The following is a 23,516-nucleotide window of genomic DNA, read 5'->3' on the forward strand; positions in this document are numbered from 1 at the left end:
TGTTTGTAACAAGCAACAATTTATTTGTTAAGTCAAGGAGAGTCCAACCTTATATACCTTAATTGTATAAAGGTTTCTCAATTAAAATGAAGTCATATTTTTTCAAAAGAGATTTTAAGGCGTAAATCTTACACATACTTACTAGGGAGTCCCATTAAGCCCCAGATTTGGAAGTGTTTTGCTTTCTAAATATAGTTTATTTTGGAGTAAATATAGTTATCGCAAAAGTTAATATAACCTTCCAGAATTATCACTATTGGACTAGTTATTCTATCTTGGTTTAAGAAGCTTATTTTTTGTCCTCTTTGGGTTTTTAAACAAGATCCCCGTATCACATGACAAATAATTTCCCATAATTGTTTATTGAATTGTACACTGAGACAACCTTCCATAACAGGAATCCAGATTTGTTTTCCAGATAATATAGTTGCAGATATTTCTGCCTGCTAAGATGTATACAAACTTATGCTGTTAATATAGTAAATAAGATAACATCGTCTATTATGGTGTGATGAACATGAATTTGGCAACGTATCAGTTTTTAATACATTATGTTATATATAATGAATTAAAATGGTAGTAAATATGACAGTGTCATGTTTAAGAAAACAGTTGTCAAGGAGAAGATCTTACAGTTCCTATCTATTCTATTGTCTTTTTTTCAGGGTTGGACTACAATTTGTGTTTTGTTGCATTATTGGAAAATCTCAAGAAAGTGAAGATAAGGTAGACTGCTCAAAGTAAGAATGTTTAAGGGAAATTAAAACAATTTGTGCCTACATCTTTTATGTTAATCTAATCGTTTTTTTTTTAAATGGGGTGTTATTTCTTGGTACACAAAGTGTACACACTGAGAATTGTCTGTGTGATCTTATATAAGATCAGGGGTCCACACAAGAAAGGAAGTGACCAGTCACTTAGAAATAGAAGATCTTGTTTAGTTCAGTTGGAGCCAACCTAAGACAAATCTGGCATTAACTGTCCATACTTGAAAATGGCATAGACATTATTATAAGGATAATTGTTCTTCTTTGTAAAATCAGGTATTATTCAAGGATGGTATAGCTAATGTTCAAAAGAATTGTACAGAGATACAATATTCATTTTGTCAGTATTTACCGTTATCAGTTTACAAATCTTTATTCAAGGTATAAACTTTTGTGTGCAAGATTCCTGAAGAAGTGTGCTTGCATATGACTGCTCATACTTTGAATAAAACTTTGATGGTCTTGAAGGTGCCACTGAACTCAAACTTCTGCTGCTTCAGACCAACATGGCTACCCATCTGAATCTATTTAGAATCCGTTTGCTATTTTCTTTGTGTTCACTTAAAAAATTGTCAGTTTTTGCTGTCCTTGTGTTTATTTTTTTAAACTTCTGCTTCCATACATTTTACTGATGGTTCAGATTTTGCTTGAAGCTCTTCAGCCTTTTTTCCATTCTTTGGATTCTCCTCTGGAATTTTATTGTTTGGCTTTGTTTCTTTGATGTCCTTGGTTTCAATTACTTCCCTTTTCTCCTCCTTTCCAGAAAACTGAAATGCTTGTTTGTATCTTGAACAAAACATTAAAGCACATTAGATTAACGAGAACCACCATTAGATTAACAAAAACACAGAAATGATGGATGAGTGGGGGGAAGGGGAAACTAGTTGCTAACATGTTACTGATATTCTTCAAAAGGTCTTGTGTTCAGTCACACTTTAGATTTAGAACATTCTAGAGCTAAACACTGGTGTGTGAAAGCCTCCATTCTTTTGAGCCTGTGTGCATTGAAAGGGAGGGTTTGTGGTTTCCTATTCAGTGCTCTCAAAACTAAAGCTGCAGTAATGGCTTGGGATGGGACACAAAACTGCTCAAAGGACCACTTAGACAACAGTTACAGGTAAGCAATCACTCTTTCTCTGCTTCACAAAAATGGGAACGATTAGCAGGATGACCAACCTGATGTTGAACCATCTGCTGTAGTTACACAAAGAAAGCACTGAGCACAGTTCTGCCAAAGGAGGTATCTTTGTCAGCCTGACATCCCTGACATAGTGTCTCATAGAATCATAGAGTTGGAAGGTACCTCCTGGATCATCTAGTCTAGCGATCCCCAACCTGTGGGCCGCAGAGCACCAGTGGTCCTTCGACTAATTGGAAGTGGGCCCCGAAGGACGCCTTCCCCCTCCCCGGCCCTTTACTCCATCCCCCCCGGCCCTTTACAACACACTTCGGGTGTCATTGTCTCCCATCACTCCCAGATGGGACTATCTCTTTGCAGAGAAACAAGCTCAGGGTTCCCATTGATTTGTCATTGTCATGAGTTAAAATTTCCATGAAAAGAAAATGTTCCTTGTGTTCATTGTTGTGGCGTGTCTGAATCTTATTTTGAAGGGATGTTTAAACATTACCATAGTGATCAGAGAGCGTTAGGGCAGTGGTTGAGAGTAGAGGAGTAAACTACCCCCCTCCCACCGGGCCTCAGTAAAAGGCGTTGAGTGGTCCCCGGTGAGTGGTCCCCGGCCTTGAGTGGTCCCCGGTGATAAAAAGGTTGGGGACCACTGATCTAGTCCAACCCCCTGCACTATGCAGGACACTCACAACCCTATTGTTCATCCACTGTAACCTGCCACCTCCTTGAGTCTTCACAGAATCAGCCTCTCCGTCAGATGGCTATCCAGCCTATGTTTAAACATTTCCACTCTGTTTAAAAATTTCCAATCACAAGAGGGGAAAAAATAATACTAGGTGGCCATCCTGAAGAGTCCATGCTTTGGTTGTTGTGACTCTGGTGGAACACACTTATACAATACCCAGGGCCAGTTTATCCATGTAGTACATGTAGCATTTGCTATGGGCCCCACATATTCAGGAGGCCTGCACAGTGCTTTCCACACTATGGATCAAGACCATAGACTCTCTCCTTCCCCCTTTCCCTCTTTAAGGACACACAGAGTGACACCCCTTTCCACTGTGGGGGATCCCTCTGCCCCCAGTCTGGCTGCTCCCACTGCAACTGTGCTCCACTAAGACCCCACAATCCTTAAACTTGGCTGCTGTGGTACAGGCACTGCAAATCCTTAAAGCACTCCTGAGAGTACCTGGGAGCAGCTTACACACCAATACGTGGCAGAGCTTAAAAGGTGATTAATACACAGCAGCTGTAGAATTGTGAATAAATTTTCTATTCTTTGTTGTGACAGGAATAACAGGGCAACATATTTCCTGAAAGGAGTTGTTCTGTCTAGATATCTGTTTTCTTTGGACATCTAAAGAGAAGAGAATTCTTTCTGCCACCGGACAAGGTGTAGGAAAGTTAGGTGTGTAGAACTGTTAACTGGTTAAGAAATGAGATGCCTGGTGGGAGCATGGCCTTGTTCCTGTGCAATTGAGACTAGTACAGTAAGAAAGCAGAGCACACAGCTCCAAGAAGGCCAAAGTAGACAAAGGTGGCAAGTAGCTAGAGATTCAGAGGGCTTTCCTATCAGTTGAGAAAATAAAACATGATGCTGCAATCACAGCAGTCTCCTAATGTGAGGCGGAAGGAATATTGTATGGATATTTTAGTAGTTGCTCTGCTTTCTGGAATGGGCCATTGAAGGAAAATTGTATCACTTCATCCACAAAGAGCTTCTAGAATCAGTGTTTATTCAAATGAAAATAGGCATAACATTGTGTTTCTGAATCTGGTTGTCTTGATCACAGTGTGGAGGTAAATAAAATATTTATGCCACGGAAAAGTCCCTCTCTTGTGTATCTACACAGATGAACTGCTTTAGTTGATGAGAAGTCAGGAGGGACTCACCCTGTGATCTTAATTCCTGGGCAGGAATTTATAGGAGAAAACAGTCCTACAGATATCCAGGGTGTAAACTGCACGGAGCTTTTATTCCAATCCCAGGTCGATTCAGTCCCTGCCGTCTACACAGAATGCGATTTCCGTTTGGATTTGGGGCAATTTAAAATTTCGTTCTGCAGCAAGAAGGATTGATCCGGAGTGACCCTACCTTTATTGTGCAATATCTTAGAGTGCTTTTAACCCTCAATATTTAAAGGCTATTTTGAATCTGGGTTCTCCTCCGTGGTAGAGGACCCATGATTGGCCACAGGTGGTCATGTGACAAACTTTCCTTAAAGGAGAAGCCCCTAATTTCTCTCAACTTATTTAGGTCTTGGGTTTTTTTTTTCTGCCTTCTTCGATCCTCCCCCCCCTTCAAGAAAAGAAAGGATTTTTTCCTCCCTCCTCTGACTCCGATCCTCTCCCCTTCAAGAAAATAAAGAAAGAGTCTCCATTTGCCTCCCCCCCCTTTCTGAGCTTCCCTAACCACGTGCAGAACACTTTCCTGTTTCAATGGGGGGAGGGGGGAGGAAGACTCGAGTTCAAATCGATCTGAATTCAACAGGATTAACAATGGAATAAACAAAGTAAGTGCAGACTCTGCCCTGGTCCCAAGGCATGCATAGCTTAAAAGGACAAAATCCAAACTCTTCGTTCTTGGTTCATTTGTGAGCTGTAATTCCAACGAAGCTAATAGAAATTAGTTAAAAGACCATGTCTTCAGGAGTACTACATAAGAATTAAATTTTGCTTTGAATGACTTTGTGTTAAGGAAGCCAAAAGGCTGTTTCTAAAGAAGTGTAAGACTGTGGGCTGATTGACACTGTCCCTCCCTATGTAAAATGTAAATGTGGTGAGACGGGTGGATGAACATCAGGCTGGTAGTGTCCCCCACTGTAAGCTGAACAATTTGTTCTGAACAGATATTGATGCATGTATGTGAGTACACCTCACCTGTACTGTATATCTGCTGCATAAAATGAGTGGATGGGTTGTGGTAGCAGAGTATCTTTGCCAATTAATGTATATGCTCAGACACTGCTTAAAACATTTTGCATGCAACAGGAAGGGCACACATCCAAAAATACACATCAAGGCACAACAGGTACCAGCGATGTATCAAACATGTATTGCAATAAGACCTAATTTGCAGCAGCACAAATGTGCTTGCACCAAATTGGAAACCCCCCCACAACAAACTTACTTTTTTGTATAGCAGACAGCTAAAATTATTGTAGCTACAAAGAAGATAAGTGCTAGAACCAGGAGAGCAGTTGGTATACCTAAAGTAAAAAAAATAAAATTAAAAAGATACCTTTTGAAATCAGAGAGTTTTCAGAATCAGAAACTTTGAAGGAATCTCACTATCCTCTCTGTTATTTCCTAGACTGGCCAGCACTCATCTCTGACTAATGGATGCCAATCCACAGTGACCTTCAAACCACAATCCATATTTTTAAGGAATTACTTCTCCCTGAAGAAGCCCTTCACCAACTTGCACCAAGAGATCAGGCCTTAACTGTGATTGCCCTCCTATTTAAAAGGTAAAGGTATCCCCTGTGCAAGCACCAGGTCATGTCTGACCCTTGGGGTGACGCCCTCTAGCGTTTTCATGGCAGACTCAATACGGGGTGGTTTGCCAGTGCCTTCCCCAGTCATTACCTTTTACCCCCCAGCAAGCTGGGTACTCATTTTACCGACCTCAGAAGGGTGAAAGGCTGAGTCAACCTTAAGCCGGCTGCTGGGATTGAACTCCCAGCCTCATGGGCAGAGCTTTCAGACTGCATGTCTGCTGCCTTACCACTCTGCACCACAAGAGTTACCACAAATCTATTTTCCTTTCCCTGGAGTAGTAACTATGTGCCAGTCCTTCAGCAGATAAACTGGTTGGCCACATTGTCTTCCTTCCCATACATACTTCCAATGAGCAAAAGTAGTAGTATATGTACCTTTAGGCCATGTGGAAAAGTGACAAAAGTGTTCCATGTTTTAAGCAACAAAGGCTCTTTGTTAGAAAAAAATCAAATAATGCACTCAGCTATTGGGCTGCTGAGCAAAATAATTGTGACACTGCAAAATCATTCATACATCCTACTATAAATTAGGTTGGAGGGGACATTTTGCTGTTTTAAGTTTTGATGCTGTCCCTCCTGCCAGGTTTTCTCAGAACTTTTTACAGAAAATCAGAAGTTTTGGGCTAATATTTCTTTCTCATGATGGGCTAGCCCTTCATGGCAAGGTTTAACAAACCTACCAGATGTACTTCCTAGTGGTATATCTTTCCCATTTCACCTTGTTACATATCACTTTTTAATATGAAATTTTGACTCCCTAATTCTGTTTGAACATGACAGCTTTTACCAGTCAGTAGCTTTCCCCCTTTACTATATTGTTTTAATTGTAAGACTTGTAAGAATCTTTCTCAAAATGCATATGGAATAAGGGAGAGTTTCCCGCCCACAGCTGATGTTTTCCTTTGGTTCCTTATCCACTTTTTAAATCTCACCATTACCTCTTGTTTTTCCACTCACTTCCATCCATACATCTTTCAGTGAGACAAACAAGCAAACAAACTAGAATCCATGATGAAAAATGCTAAGCTCTCCTAAACCATATAAGCAAGGTAAGAATGTGTGGCCTTTACCGCCAAATATGACATGGTCGTTCTTAAAGGCTGCTTGGTTTGGTGATAGTGTGATTTCCTCCTCGTATCTTATTGTTTCTGTTGGTAACATGGTTTCTGTTACACATATAACACGGAATAACGGATGAAGTCTTTTGGTTTGTTTTGCCTCAGGTGTTCCAGCTGTTGCTGAAGTGTCCTGATAGGAGAGAGTCGCAGTGTAGTTCATCTCTGTTGAGGTATCTGGCAATGTAGGTGTACTTGCTTCTGGAATGCAGGAATTAATCCATATATCTGAAAAGGGATGGAGAAGGAACAGTGTTGTAACTTGTACTGACATTATTTGCCATGCAGCTAAAGTCAATTTAAAAATTTAATGCTATTGACATATTTTCTAAGTGTCCCAGAATAAATCAGATGATGTTTTAAAACATATTTTAGATCATCTTTTATCATTATAATAGTTTATAATTTAACTTTACTGACTAATTTCTGTCCACAGTTATAACATAATGCAGAACATAACTGTAGGAGATTCTGTTCAAATAGTAATTTTCTTTTGTTTACCCCAGATTTGTTTGTTGCATCTTTCAACTTTTATTTTCCCCTGCCCCCTAATTGGTGAAAACTAGGAAATGTGTGCTAAGGTAGCTTATGCTGCAGCAGTTTCCAGAAATCTTTCTTTAATATTGGGCATATTTGCAATTTTGCTTTTAGAAAATTAAAACATGTATTGTTGTTGTTAATTGTGAAGTCGTGTCCAACCCATCGTAACCCCATGGACAATGATCCTCTAGGCCTTCCTGTCCTTTACCATTCCCTGGAGTCCATTTAACACAAGATAAATAACATAACATAAATTGCTGAGTATATTTTAATTTTCCATTTTTCTAGGCAAAAACCATTTTAAAAGTTCCATTTTTTCCTTATAGCTTTAAATTTCTAGAAATTTTATATCTCTAATTATTGGAAATTATTATTATTATTATTATTATTATTATTATTATTATTATTATTATTATTATATTTATACCCCGCCTCCCCCCGAAGGCTCGAGGCGGCTTACATAACCCCGTCCCCTAAAACCATAAAAAGACAATAAAAACCGATAATTTACAGTAATGGCAACAGCGATGGCGTAATCTACTCGTTTGCTCTCCGCATCCTCAACTACGGAGGGGGGTGACGCTCTGTACCGCCAGTTTGTGAGGAGGAGAGCTCTGTAGGAGGAGAGCTCTGGACTGCAAAAGCAAGCCCTTATTTTAAAGAGGATGTGTATATACCTTATGTAGTTTGACATAAGTGAGAGCATGGTCAAATAATGAAAGGAAATGACATCTTTACTGTTCTTAATAGGAATCCCTAGTGGAAAGCCTTATGACGCATTTTCATTCACCAAAAAGGATGCTGAATGACTTTCTTCATTTGAATTTTTAAACAATGCTATGAGCCACATATAGACTTACAGTTATATCAAGTTTCACCCAAGTACATTTTATATTTACCGTTCCTGTTGTTTAAGATCATTGAAATTGTGTTATTCAGAACCACTGTTTGATTATTGTTGATGTATTGGCTATGTTATATGTTAGGTCATTCCATGTATCCCTTCGTGATGTTATATGAAAAGCGCCCTGAGCCGTCTGGAAGGACGGTATAAAAATCTAATAAATAAATAAATATGGGGCTGATGACTACTATACTAGTTCTGATAACATTTTTAATGTCTCCCCAGTTCTTTACATATATTTTAATTCTTAAGCCATTAGAACTGCATAGATTATTATTATTATTATTATTATTATTATTATTATTATTATTATTATTATTATTATTATTTAATTTTTAGACCGCCCTTCTCCAATAGGTCTCAGGGCGGTTTACAACATAAATAGTTAAAATATAATAAAATCCCCATAAAACCCCAATTAACATCAACAAAAGTTACATATAACATATAAGCGGCGGTGGTCACAATTCTGATATTAGGTACCTGAGTTCCCCCCAATTTCAGCCTGGTGGGGAGAATAATATTCAGAAGAGGGTGGCACCAATACAATAGATCTAACAATGATCTCGATGTTAGAGATCTCAATATTGGAGGGGATCCTCTGATGGATTTGTGGGAGAGCTGCCCTGGCCTCAACCATATGCCTGGTGGAAGAGCTCCGTCTTACAGGCCCTGAGGAAAGCTGGTAGATCCTGCAGGGCCCTTAGCTCTTCTGGGAGATCATCAAGAAGATTTATAGTAAATAAAACATCCAGTATGACAAAACTTTTTGTGCGATGTTCACAATTGTTACATATTTCTTGACCAGGCTCAAGTCTTCCCACAAGATGGCTCTTGCTAGGGCAGAATTTCTGATCTGTACTATTCTGTCACTTATAGAATATCTCAACAAATATATCTTACTAGGGGCAAGGCCCGTTGTCTCCAAGAATACAACGGGCACTAGAGCTTGGCAGTGGGAAGAGGAAGGGGAGGAGTTGTCCAGTCTGTAAGGGCATGGGGTTGAATGTTGAGGCCTACTGCACAGGATTGTTGTGCAGATGAAACAGGAGACAAAAGAGCCAGTTTCCTCTGCAGAATAACGCTGTGCAGTGGCCTCAAACCTGCAGAGAGTTGCAAAGAAGAAACACACATGGCTTGGCTGTGTCTAACCCCTGGGCAGAGCAGTATTTTAAGTGAAAAGGGACTTTTTTGTGGCCTCCCTGTCAGCCAACTGTTTGGCAGAAGGGGAAAGTTCCCCCCCTCAAAAGGAAGGCCCTCAGGCTCCCCTGCATTGCTCTTGGAAAGGCCTCCCTCCCCTCAGTCAGGTGCCTGTCAGAGGCTCCTTCCCAGCAGGCCTAAAGGGGGGGGGCGCACTCTGCAGCCTCCTGCAAGCTCTGTCAGGGTTCTGAGGCAATTTGCAGTTGGACATGACAGTTAGGACACCCTTGAGGTGAAAAGGGATGGCGAATCCTGTCAAAGCCTCTGTTCTCATCCCCCTTGGCAGCCCTACTGACCTCCTCTCCCTTTGGTGGTCAGGAGCAGACTGGCAGCCAGACTGGGCTGGGTGAATGGAATTTTGGTCTGTCCTGGTGAGGGGCCAATAGGAAGGCGCTTCGCGTGCCTCCCCATTGGCTGCTGGCCCTGGATGGACACTCGGAGGGCATGTGTGAGGGCATGAGTTTTTATCCTGGACAAGGCCCGCCCTAACTCCTCCCCAGGTGGCCTTACCCTTTTATTTAACCGCAGGAGCGGTTAAAGATTGTGGCTGCACTGTAATTCCAAAAGTTATAGTCAAGTTTATTGGAGAGTAACTTTGACAACCGTAGAGAGGAATGATGTTCTCAAACTCATGTCAATGTTATGAACATTAAAAATGCTTATCTGGTACACACAACACTCAGGTGCTGTTGTTTTTAAACAACAATTTTAAAGGTTATTAATAAAGGCTATAATTCCTCGTTATATGGAGTATATGATGGCCAAAATGGGAGATTGCCTATTTAATTTATGATCCTCTTCAGAAACACATAGGAATGTACTTGTGTTCTGACATCAAAGTGTGATGATTTGTGCCTGCCAGTGATAGTGGCTATCACTCATGTCAAGATACTGGTAAGCAATGGTGGGAGATTTTGTTCAAGACTGCCCACTGTATGCTGCACTGCCCTACACTTCCCACCATTCGTGGAGGTTTCCAACACTAGCATGATTTCAGAAAATTATTTTTATTTATCATTTATTTTATAGCCTGCCACTCCCGTACTGAGCTCATGGCGGATAACAGAATTATAAAATCCCACAATGAAATTTCTCCATAACGTAACATTACAAACCAGACTATATCCACTTCTATAAATCCTTTCCTTCTGCTTTCTTCTTCTTCAACTATGACAGTGCACCTGACACTTGAAAGCCAGATGCGAGTTGTGCCAGTGCCTGTTCCACTAGCATATCCATATGAGATGCATAATTATGTTAGAACTACACTCTGCCACCACTGCTGCAAAGTTCCTTACTGGGAAGTACTCTTTGACTACCTCATGAACTAATTTTTAGTGTAGATCACAGAAGGAGCTGTATCCAGAAGCTCCCTTAAGAATGAAAAAAAAAAAAATACCAGCAGGTTTATATTGTTGCCTAGAGAATCTAAAAAGGTTGAGAAAGCTACAACTTTATATGATATAATCACATTTCATTTGAATTTTCTTTGTGGAGCTCAAATATATAAAAATATTAAAAACAATACAAATGGTACAGAGCGGTACATTTTCTATAGGTCACACATATATAAGTCAGTTATATTCTAACATCCAAAGACCGAACGCATTTCGACCCATGCAGGTCTTCCTCAGAGGTCAATATTAAGCATATACATTTGTTTTAAAATACACAGAAATACATAGGGCCATTCCGCATGACTTAAATATAGCAGAAGTAAACGCTACTAATTCAACGTTCCGCATGACCTCGTAAACAATCTGCAACATGTTGTAGCGCTTTTCGGGAAATCGGGAAAAGTGGATTCCCCTTGAAAAAATCGCTACACTTCTGAGCACAAGCTGCAACACATCAGTGAAAGAAATGTGCATTCTCAATGTAGTGGTAGAAAGAATGTCCCTCCCTCGCTCTCGCCCCCGAACTTCCGGGAAAGCGATTGCCATTTTTTTTCCTTAGACCGGCGAAAGCAACGAACGAGCGAGGCTTCTCCAGCTAAAGTCCCTCCACAGAAGTGATTAAACGTTAAACAAAGCTCCCTATTGCAAGTGTTATGAAGTTCCCAAGCACAACACAGCCTCCTGTTCGACACTGCCCGTAATTTCAGCCACAAATTGCGCCCATGGGGGAGGGGTTCTTTTTTTTTACTTGAGGAGCGTGTAAATGAGTAAGCGCCAGCTCCTACGCCAGCAAAAACGGTCTTTCCGAAACAATGATTGAACACATATTTGTTGCAACGGGTGTGTTTGTGTTTTTAAAAAACAGTTCTTAAAGGAAAAGGGGCTTTTCGGGAGCATGAACACAGCAGTCCATTGGTTGTTCTGTTTGACTGACGGCCAGGGGTGGGAAGAAGCACAGAAAAATATCACTTCCTTTGTTGCGATTCCAGTGAGACCGGAAACATATGGGGAATGAATACAATGCTACTGGGACTTCTATATCCCACTAAAAATAAAGGTATGCAGAATGGCGAAATTCCACTATTTAATATAGCATTTCTGCATTCTGAAAACATTTGGCAACATTGGTCCTTGTGCGGAATGGCCCATAAAATATATTTTGATATAATCTTGCAATCAACAGGGTGGTAAGCCAATATCCTGTGGATGACAAAAATGTTCCAGGGGTATTACAAAAATCACCTTGTAATGTAAAAATACCCATATTGTTCAATAATAGTAGCTCCTTACTATATTCAAGTGAAGGTCCCTTGCATATCTACTGGTTGTTAAAAGTTCTTATACAAATCAGAACAAATTATACAAATCAGGGTTCTTTCAAAGGGCTACCTTCAGCAGCCTATTCCATAACAGGAAACAAGAAGGGGATACATTTTATATATTATTTTAATATTTTAAATTTTATCCATGTACATACTTTCCCTGGTTTTGGACAAAACCTGCTGTGTGTTCTTCTGTGCCAATGAAAAGTTAATCTAACTACAGTGAGTGTTAAATACTTTCCATATCACATAATGTTGTAGCTTTCTCAGCCTTTTTAGGTTCTCAACTCTATTCCAGGTTGGGCTTTCTCCCCTCCCCCCCCCTTTTTTGTTTGTTGCTTGATATTGTTGCCTATCCATGCATGTATGCTTACAAAAAAATTATACCTACTGGTCAGTATTTCCTCCATATCCATTTCAGAAAGGGATCTGATATAAAATATTATTTTATAAATCTACATATCATGCTCACTCACCTGAAGAATTGTAACAGTAGGCATTAGACTTCTTGTTATGACTGGCTTTCCATTCAACTACTCCAGTTTTGCCCTGACCACATTTATTGTTAGAAGTTTTCCGGGAAATGACAGTGAATCCTTCTGCTACCCAGCCAAAGCTTTAATGAAAAAAAGGAAAGCATCATTTTCTGATTAAGTATAGGTCCAAGTTAAATTCTATAGTGTTATGAAGTAGTGTTATTAAGGCTGGTGTACTGTTGTTGTTGAAAGATAAGATACTGTTTTGGCTATGTAGAGACCAATGTCATTAATCAGATCTGAAGCTCATTAGTCAGCCTGTAGGTCAGTTTCTTCTACAAAGTTAGTATGAAATAAAAAATCAAATAACAAGTCCTTTGTATAAGGCAATACAGCTTTTCGATATGTTTTCTTTTTCTTTTTGGTTAGTTCTGACCCCATACTATTTCTGTTTATTCCCTGATTTCCACATGCATTTTTAGGGTTCCATTTTCATTTGAGATTTCTTTTTGTTTCCCCTCCCAGAAATTTTATCCAGCTCTTTTAAAACAATTTTTACCTTGATATATTTCTGAAGCATAATTTTGAGTTGACTTTTTCCTAGTGTATAATGTTTCTTTCCATTTTCTTTGTCCCGCTTTCAATTATTTAACAGTCACCAATGATAAACCATACTTTCTCCCCACCATGAACTATACCAAAGAGAATAAAGGATGACAGATTCCTTCCAAAAAGAATTTCAGTTGTTTTTTAAATGGCTCTAAAATATCAATATAAAACTGTACTGTTGTAATGATAGCTAAGCAGGTTCTCTGGATTTCCAAAACAGATAAGAAACAAAAAGTAAAAGTTGAAAGAATACTGAATCAAAAGCCTAAATGCAGTGTTCTAGCAACTTACACACAAGACAAAAAGGAAGAAGAGATCTGTTCCACAAGGTCCAAAAAACAAAAGAGGCATGTTGAAAGATCAACACCAAAATATATTAACTGAATAGGACAAAACAAAGAAAACATGGGAACAATGCACTGAAGAACTATACCAAAGAGATTAAAGGAGGACAGATTTCTTCCAAAAAGAATCTTATGAACAAAAACCTGGTTTTAGAAAGTGAAGTGAAAGCTGCACCAAGAGCAATTGAGAGAAATAAATCACAAGAGTAGATGGAGTAGACAGGATATCCATAGAGTTATTCCAAGCAACAGAAGCAGAGCTTATTAAAATGTTAAGTATATGCCAACAAATATGGAAAACAAAACAATGGCCTGGAAACTGGAAATGCTCAATTTACATTCCAATGCCAAAAAAGGAGACAACAAAGACTGCAGCAACTATTGGACAATCACATTAATTTCTCTTGTGGGTAAGTCATGCTCAGAATCTTACAACAAAATCTGTTATCATGTATGGAGCAAGAAATGCCAGATGTTAAATTTGGATTCTGAAAAGGAAGAGGTACTTGAGATTATATTGCAAATTTACATTGCAAATTTACATTGGTTATTTGATCATATGAGAGAAGAAAGAAGAAAATTAAAAGAAAACCAGCTTGTATTCCATAAATTACAGCTTTTGACTATGTGGATCATGAAAAGCTATGAATGCTTTTAAAAGAAATGGGTGAGCCATAGAATCTTATTCTTTTGATGTGCAACTGGTATGCCAGACAAGAGGCTACAGAATACTGGAGAAACAGAATGGTTTCCAATTAGCAAAGGTATCAAGCAAGGGTACCCTTCTGCCAAGGGGTATGGAACCTCACATGGCTAAGCCTCACCGAGATATGTGTTGCTTGACAGGGGCAAAGATGAAAAATATTACAGCCTGGATGGCAAAACTGATCAAACCTATGGATTATTTCTCATTTGTGATGGTTCACATGGGAATGGACAACATGGCCGTGACACCATCACACATATTAAGACTCAATATGAAGATCTTGGGAGCAGGTGAACTGAATGGGGCCACAAATGGTATTTTCTTTGAGTCTGTCTGTCAGGGGAAGAGGAATGACTTGGGAGCAGATGATAATGGAAGTAAACCACTGGCTGCATTGATAGTACTGAAGAAGAAGAAGAAGAGCTGGTTCTTATATGCCACTTTTCTCTACCTGAAGGAGTCTCAAAGTGGCTTACAGTCGCCTTCTCTTTTCTCTCCCCACAACAGACACCGTGTGAGGTAGGTGAGGCTGAGAGAGAGTCAGAACAGCTTCATGAGTGCTGTGGCAGACCCAAGGCCACCCAGCTGGCTGCATGTGGGGGAGCGTAGAATCGAACCTGGCTTGCCAGATTAGAATTCCACACTCCTAACCACTACACCAAACTGGCAGGTGGAATTTGGCTTCTGGGGCCAGGGGATATGTTTTCTCTTTAAAAAGGCCTACTGGTACACGGTGGACTTTACATATCCAAGTTCAGGAAGAATGTGTTTGGCAGGAACTTGGGGAGATTCATCAGGAGACCTTTAAACTGACACTACAAGGGGAAGGAGACATCCAAAATAGGGATTCTAATGAAGGAGAGCAAACAGCAGTAGTCTGCCTGGGAAGGCCAGGTCAAATGGAACCAAAGGTAAGAGGCTTCATGTTCCTATGTACCACTGCCCAAAACATAAACAATAAGAAGGAAGAGTTTGAGCTTCTCATGCAGACAGAGAGATACAATTTAGTAGGCATTACAGAGACTTGGTCGAATGGTTCTCACAAGTGGAATGTAGAGTTTGTCGAATCCAGCCATTTGACCCTTTCACTCAGTAGAGAAGAAGAAGAAGAAGAGTTGGTTCTTATATGTCGCTTTTCCCTACCCAAAGGAGGCTCAAAGTGGCTTACAGTCGCCTTCCCTTTCCTCTCCCCACAACAGACACCCTGTGAGGTGGGTGAGGCTGAGAGAGCCCTGATATCACTGCCCGGTCAGAACAGTTTTATCAGTGCCGTGGCGAGCCCAAGGTCACCCAGCTGGTTGCATGTGGGGGAGCGCAGAATCGAACCTGGCATGCCAGATTAGAAGTCTGCACTCCTAACCACTACACCAAACTGGCTCTGAAGAAGTAGTAGAAGTAGTAGTGGATGGATATGAGTTGTTAAAAAAAAGCAGCAACAGAAAAGGTCAAAAAGGAGTTGGAGTGGCACTGTATGTGAGCAGAGGACTTGCCTGACAAGAAATACTAGAGGAGGACAGTGACACTCCAGTGGAAAGTGTCTGGGTAAAAATAAGAGGGGGGGGGAGTATAGTAGTTGGCATCTGCTGAAGACCACCTGATCAGGGTGAGGACGTGGATGTTGCCCTTCTTGAGTAGTTTGATAGAATATTCAGGGAAGAGGAACTTGTACTTATAGGTTACTTCAATATGGGAAACAAAGTCTGCTCAGTGTCCAGAGTCATGTAACTTTCTGACTTGTCTGGCTGGCAATTTTATTTATTGTTGTGTATGCGAGGCAGCAGAGGGCTGAGCTTGGGGTCTGGAGCAGGATCCAAGCAGCCCCGAAGGACAGCCAATGAGTTTGAATCAATCAGGCTCCACTGATTCAATCAAGGCTCAGCTAAGGGCGCGTCCACCTCTGCTATATGTATATATTGGGAACTTGTCCAGGCAAATCCCCAGTCAGTGTGGTTACTTTCAACCTGGAATCACTCTAAGAAATAATAAAGAGCAGTAATGCACGACTGCATCTCGCTTATTCCCTATCGAACCCACTATACAACACTGGCGACGCATAGACAATATTTATCAAATGGTGGAAGAACGTATGAGAGGATTGACCATACTCAGCTTAATACTGACCAACAGGCAAGAGTTGGTGGATGGGGTGAAGGAGGTGGGGACCCTAGAGGGGAGTGAACACATCCTCCTAGAATTTATTTTGAGATGGGGGGCCAAGAGAGATCATAGCCAGATGTGTATGTTAGATTTTTAGACATTAATAAACTCAGAGACACAATGAGAGTCTTCCTACAGTCAAGAGTGCTGGAACAGAAAATAGTAAGCAAGAGCTATTGCATGCTCAAGCCATGACTTTTCCAGTAAAATGGAAACATAGTAGACGTCTATTTGGATTAACAGAATGCTTCAGGAGGAACTAAGGAAGAAAAAGAAAAATTTCAAAAAATGGAGAGGAAGACAGACCTCTAAAGAAGAGTATCTGCAGGTTACTAGGCACTGTAGGTCAGCTAGCAGAGAGGCCAAAGCTGGTAGTGGAGACTGACCAGGGAAGTCCACTGAAAGCTTCTTCAGATATGCAAGGAGCAAATGTAAGGTGAATGAGGCAATAGGCCCCAATGTTGGGTGAAGTTGAAGAAACTCTGACAGAGAGAAAATAGAAAGGCTCACTATCTATTTTCTCTCTGTTCCCCCCCGCCTCTGAACAAGAGTATAGGAACATCTAGGGATGGTAGTTGGCATGGTATAGTCTCTGGGTGGCAGGTTGGCATGGATAAGGAGGTTGTTGAAAGGCATCTGACTGCATTATTTGAGCTCAAATCCCTTGGGCCAGATGGTGTGCACCTGAGAGTACTGAAATCATTTTCTGGAGGGCTTGCAGAATCTCTGCATATCATCTTCAGGACCAGAAGACTGGAGGGGAGTGAATGTTATCCCAGTCTTCAAAAAAGGGAGGAAAGATGATAGACTTCAATGAGATCTGAACATGCTGGAAAAGTAAGCAAATGAGAACAAAATGCAATTCAGTAAATGCAGAGTTCTACATCTGGATGTCAAAAATGCAATGCATGCATATTGGATGGCAGATACACTTCTGGGTAGCAGTTGTGCAAACAAGAAAAATATAAGCAGATAGTGTGATGTGATGGTTAAAAAGGTGGATACAGTCTTGGGCTGTACCAAAAGAGGCATCGCATCAAAATTGCATAATGTCATAGTTTCCTGTGTACTGTATTGGTCAGACTCCACTTGGAGTACTGTTTGTAGTTCTGGAGGCCTCACTTCAAAAAGGACATGGACAAAATTGAGAGCGTTCAGAGGAGAGTGGCAAGAATAATCCAGGGCCTGGGGACCAAGCCCTATGAGGAAGGGCTGAGGGATTTGGGAAGAGGAGGCTGAGAGGGGACATGATTGCTGTCTTTAAATATTTGAAAGGTTGCCACTTGGAGGATGACCAGTTCTTCTGGCAGCAGAGGATAGGACCAACAGTAATGGGTTTATACTATGTGTAGAATGGTACTGGCTAGATATCAGGAAGAAACATTTCACAGTCATCAGTGGAATTGGCTGCCTAAGGAGATTGGTAATACAAATTACAAGTATGGGTTATAGAGGGTAACTAGCTATAATTTTAAAAATGTACATATATAAATATACAGAATAAATGATTCTGTTAAAGAATAGGATTAATTCCAAAATAGAACATAATTTCACTTTTATGACAAATAAAATAACCTTTTTTGTTTTTATGTGTTTTTAATTTTCATTTATTTCTGAATGACAATAGTCTTTTGTGGTTTTTGGGGAGGATGGAGCAGTACAGCTTGGATCCAATGCCTCCTTTACACTGAAGGAGAATATCTTCCATTGAAAGAAAACTTGGTTAGAGAAAGGAAGTAATTGGGTCTAACTCAGAATAGAAAGAATTTGTATATCTTTAGAGGAGCGGATAAAATAATCCGTTAAGGGCCCCGAGGGTGGGTCCTGTCTGTGATGAAGAAAGGTGCCGATAGGCCCCTTCCCCCAGACTGACAATCGGAAGGCCCAATCGGCAGGCGCAAAGCGTGCAGCGTGGCTCGCAATGGGTCCCTTGCCGCCGGACTGACTCATCGGGAGGCGCTTCGCGCCTCCCTATCCGTCCCCCTTCCTGCTCACCCGTGGACACCCGGACGCCGCAATTACCTGCCTAGGATCCGGCAGGGAAGGTCGCCGCCTCACCATGCCACCGCAGCCTCCCCTCCTCGCTGCGCTGCTGTGGCCGCGCCTACAGCCACAACACAGGCCCCAGTAGGCCGCGCCGTGGGGGGGGCGGACAAGCCACCCCACGCCCGCACCAGCCCCGCCGACTCCTGAGCCCCACTCATGCGCTGCCCCACGCCCGCACCGACCCCGCCAACTCCCGAGCCCTGCTAGTGCCCGCTGCATTCAGAGTGCAGCGGGCTTATTTACTAGTGTTAATATAATTGTAATAGCTTATTTGATGTCTTTATAGGCCACACATGACAAAAAAGTTGCCCAAATAATATTCCAATTAAAAGAAGAATTGTTTTTTTATACCCTGCTTTTCATTATCCAAAGGAGTAGCTGCTGCTCTTAACCATTACACCAAGCTGGCACTCAGAATACAATAAAATCAGTGAGACCATATGAAATTATGTTGAAACAGATGTAAAAGATGTACCTGCAGGTTTCAAAGCCATGTTTCAATGCATTTTCAACCTGGGATTTATGTGCCAGGACAAGCCCAAGCTGCTTGCAGACTTCTTGTGCCTCATAGAAATTAAAAAGATTTTGGCTAAGATGTTTTCCAGCAAAGAGAGCTATCCCGCTAATTCTACAGTCCGTTGTTGCAACACCTACAAATTAAACAAATATGTACAATTATTACCTACGGATTTTTCTTTCATGTTGTTTATAATATTTCATCCTGCATATTGCAGAACAGGAACAATACTCTGGGTGGGACTTCCTTCCTCTGTCTCAGGACTGTTTATGGCTTGGCAAAGTTTCAGCAGGATTACAATCAGTGCTTTTGCCCACCTGTGACACTCAAGATCCTTTAACCAGACTCTCCTGGGATTAAACCATAGATCAGACATTCGAGTCCAGATTCCACTCTGCTATAACTCTGCTATGAGAGAGGGCTATTGACCTTCTCATATGGTTCACCAGTCCAAAAATTATGAAAAAATATATTCTCACAAGGGCTACACTGTGCAGATATAGCTGAATTCTCATAAACATCCTTTAATTATGGTGTTTGGAAGAGGCCCTCTCCAGAGAACAATATAGAAGAACTAAGTTCCTATAGTCCAGCTTCTGATTTACATCTTGACAAAGTAATGTATTTAGGCAAACAATTGGACATATTTCAAAAAGCCACATGCTTGGATTATGTACTCCCTGAGTACTTTTGGGTAAAAACAGCCCTATACAAACAAGATGAATTGTAAGGTGTGTTGTTTTTTAATATATATATATATATATATATATATATATATATATATATATATATATATATATATCAAACCCATCTTGGATAAAATGTTTATATGGATTCTTGACTAAATTCTGTATCATATGAGCATTAATCACATGTGGCAGAGAGTCTACAAGATACCTCAGATATCTTGTGAGGCAATGCATACAGCCTCCAAATATGTGCCAATGTTCAGGTCATGGTTTAAGACAAATATTAATAAGGAGGTTCAGTAATGGGGCTTAGAACTGTTTACAAGTAACAAGCAGCTTTTGCTGGGCACAGAAAATGGTATTTCACATGTTAACCTTTGGGTGCACAGAACAGTTAACAGGCAAAATGTCCCTCTTGTCTCAACTGAAGTCTTCCATTGTAAATATGAGTTCCTCCCAGGACACTTTCCTGCAAAGCGTAGGCCTTGAGACAGCTACAGTCTCTTCCCAGAGCATTGACATATCAGCCTGCTTTCCCACAAAAATCAGGCTTCAAGCCTAATAGTCTCCAGAGACAGTTGCTGTTCCACTTAACACTCTGGAGATGCAAACCCTATCTCCACACATATTTTAGCATGCTTACTCACAAGGCAGATTCTGAGACAGGATCCTCCCACCCTGCCCCCACCCTGAAAACTCAGACCCTATCCGAATTGAGCTAACAGCGTAACAGCTGTTTTATCTCCAAAACCCCCCTCCTCCCATCTGGCTTCCTCAGCCATCCACAAATTCTGATTGGTTGTTATCTGCATTGTGTATGTGCACCCCCCCCCCCCAAGCATGCATACAGTAGACTGGTGACAAATAGAAATGGCAAGACTTCTGCCCATCAGTCACATGTCCAACCTTTAATAACCAATTTTCTAAAGTGAGACTCAAATCAGGTCTTTCCTGGACTATGGGCAGTAATCAGTAAGGCCTCCATCACCACATTTTATGTTGTTTTTGTATAAGATGTCAGTCAAAGTCTTGGAGTATGAGGTTCTATCTTATCAGCTTTACCATGACCCTTTTGGCATTGTGTCCAGCAGAGAGATAAATGGTCCATTCACAGAGTAAATGTCCTGCTCCATAGGTATGGGTTTCACTTACTGAGTATCCACACTATGCTTAGACAGTCCTTTTCTGTGGTAGACAGAACTTGCAGTTTAGGAACAAGATGGGATGAATTTGGCTATCAGGGACATTTTGGCTAAGTACTGCAGCCAAATCTACATTATAAACATCAGTGGTAAATGGCACTGAAAAGCTCAAAACTGTGAACAATAGCTCAAGAGCAATATGCTCCTTTAGCTTCTTGAAGGTTACCTGACATTCAGGTGTCGAGTTCACATTATTGGGGAGAGATTTTCTGATCAGCTCATATAATGAACAACTCCATAGAATCCAGGTATAAACCCACAGATAATACCCCTCAAAACCCCAAAGGGGTCGTATTTGGCATTTACTGGTAGGGACTGGCCACTCCACAACTGCTCCTACTCTATTCATTTCAGGACTAAGATAGTTTAGGCAATAACTTAGGCAATAACTGTGACAGTTCCAGTCAAGAACAAACAACAGATTTCTTCAGAAGATATCCTTCTGAACAGCCACTTTCCCTTTGGCCTATGAGGTCCCAAAAGGTCCCAAATTGTCCTCATGAAACTGCAGGGTGAGGCTATCCAGAGATTTCAGCTGGGTTGTTATTAATATGTGGATGAATCTCAGCTCTATCATATTTATTTATTATTTTATTTATTATTTATATATTTTATATATTTTAAAAATTATATATTTTAAGCAGATCCTAGGGAGCCTGTAGAAACCCTGGAGGCAGTTTTGGAGCAGACGTGGGCTTAATCCTGACAAGGTGGAAGTGCTACTGGTGGGTGGAAGGTCTGAATTAGGATTTAAGACATCACCCATTCTGGATGCGGTTGTACTCCTCTTGAAAGAACAAGTCTATAGTCTGTGGGTGCTCTTGGAATCTTAGAGGCTCTGTTTTGGGTGTCTCTCCCTTCTGAGATTAGGTGAGCAGCAACCGAGGAGTGGGCCTTCTTGGCCTTCTGGAATTCTCTCCCCAACAAGATTTGTCTGTCCTCTTCTGTCACTGTTTTCTGTCAGAGGGTGAAGACTTTTTTGTTTCATCCTTTCTAACCAATGTTTTTAATGTTTTGTATGTATTTTAACTCTGTTTTTTAAACTCTTAAACATTGTTTTTAACTGTGTATGTTTGGAAGGAGAGTTGATTTTAATGGTTTATAATGTAATTTTATAATGTTTTAAATTGTTAGCCAACTTGTAGGGGCAGAAAGGTGGGATTTAAATTTTGTAAATAAATAAATAAATGATTGGGGAGGGTTATCTTTTCAGTACGCTCAGACAATGTGCAATAAAATGTTAGGAACTAACTATAAAGAGAGGGAACAATTAAACCTGAAGAGGCCTTTAAAATTGCATAGGGCATTCTGATGTGTGTTTTACTATCAGAACAAATTTGAGGGAGAGGTCTCTGATTGCTCTTTTAGAGGGGGAGAACTAAGACGATCTCCTCAAGAGACAACTCCTTGCTAGGATTGCCACAAATTGGTTGCAACTTGATAGCATGTATATGTTATTATAAATAGCTATTTGGGTTGAATAAAACCACAGGTTTTTGGTACTACAGTGCACTTAGTCAAGATGAATAGTTATCCTTACATGACAACTTTGTATATTACCTGTGAACAACAGGGACAAAACTCAAATGTGACTGTTCACAATAGTAGTCATTGGCAGTGATACATTTCTACCTATCCTAATTTAAAATCTGAGATATGAAAGAAACCTATAACCCTAAATCAGTCTGAATTAAACAGCCTCTTTTTTGCTCATAAATTCTATAAGTTATGTACTCTTGAGCTGATTGTAGAGTGCCACCCATTGTTAAACACATGCCAGAGTTGTAGAAAAGCAAACACAGATTTTAAAAAATCAACATGTTGATCCCCGTTGGGGAGAAAAGTACTGGTACTCAACAGGGCAGCTCAAGAGTACATAATATTCTAGAATGTATCAATTAAATACATTTACAGTGAAATTCGGACACAAGATAACCCTTTTGAATCCATTGGCTATAATGCCTAATTCTGATTTTAAGGTAAGGCACTATTTCCCTTTAAGGGATAAACTACAGTGCCTTACTTTAATCAAAATTACACATCCTAACTAGTCAGATTAATTTTAAAAAATACCATCACATACCTATTAAATCAGGAGCACTCTGTGTCCTGGCCCTTAGAATCCAAACTGAAATGAAAAAGATGGAAACTCCTGAAAGAGATGACATTGCCAACACTGCTGTCGATAGAGACTCAGGCCAGGCTGTTTCTCACCCTATAGTGAGAATGGGATGCTAATCCACACCTTGTGAGCTTTGCGTGAGGTCTTTCCTTGAGAGCTGTTGAAGGGACACTGTACAGTTTCACAGGAACAGCAGCATCAACATTGCTTGGTTCAAAAGCCATTATTTGGCAAAGGTCACTGACTGGAAACACATGATGCCCTCAAAGCCACCAGAGGCAGTGTGGAAAATACAACTAGTGCTGACTCAGAAAACACCCTTCTGAGGAAGTAAGATAACACAATGTTATACTGCTGGTCCTATAAACAGCGGGAAGATGTTCCTCACAGTTCTAGGGTGTTTGTTCTATGACGGTTCCTGTTTAGTAAGATGTGATCCGCCCATTATTCATTCAGCCTATTCAGTTGTAAACTATAGAAGAATGGATTGCCTGTCATGTAAACTTTAGCTACTAAAGTTTAGCAAAGCAGAAAGGATTTTTTTTTGCTTTTCATTCTTATTCATTTTATTAATTGGGTACATTGATGAAAGATACGAATATAAACATTTGACTCGGAGAACAGCAAATTATCCCCTTCAATTATCTTCATCTGCATTGCAACAAAAAAAGAATAGAGGCTGGGAGAAGCCTTACCTAGTTTTCTACCTGTATGTTTTTTTTAAATCTACAGCTCAATGACAGTCATTGTACTTGGGTACTACCACTTAAAAAA

General features: G+C 40.5%; 1 protein-coding gene across 1 annotated transcript; it reads right to left on the reverse strand.

Moving 5' to 3' along the window:
• Positions 1–343: 343 nt before the first annotated feature.
• On the reverse strand, positions 344–22,927 carry LYVE1 (lymphatic vessel endothelial hyaluronan receptor 1). Its single transcript, XM_077321807.1, has 6 exons — positions 22,704–22,927; positions 18,688–18,862; positions 12,351–12,490; positions 6,467–6,739; positions 5,027–5,105; positions 344–1,553 (listed from the first exon to the last, which is right to left on the reverse strand). Exons 1-6 carry the CDS (start codon positions 22,786–22,788, stop codon positions 1,370–1,372), a joined length of 936 nt encoding a protein of 311 aa, XP_077177922.1. The 5' UTR covers positions 22,789–22,927; the 3' UTR covers positions 344–1,369.
• Between the last annotated feature and the right edge of the window lie 589 nt (positions 22,928–23,516).

The sequence above is a fragment of the Paroedura picta genome, chromosome 2 (genome assembly GCF_049243985.1).
Source record: "Paroedura picta isolate Pp20150507F chromosome 2, Ppicta_v3.0, whole genome shotgun sequence".
In the NCBI taxonomy this organism is placed as follows: Eukaryota; Metazoa; Chordata; class Lepidosauria; order Squamata; family Gekkonidae; genus Paroedura; species Paroedura picta.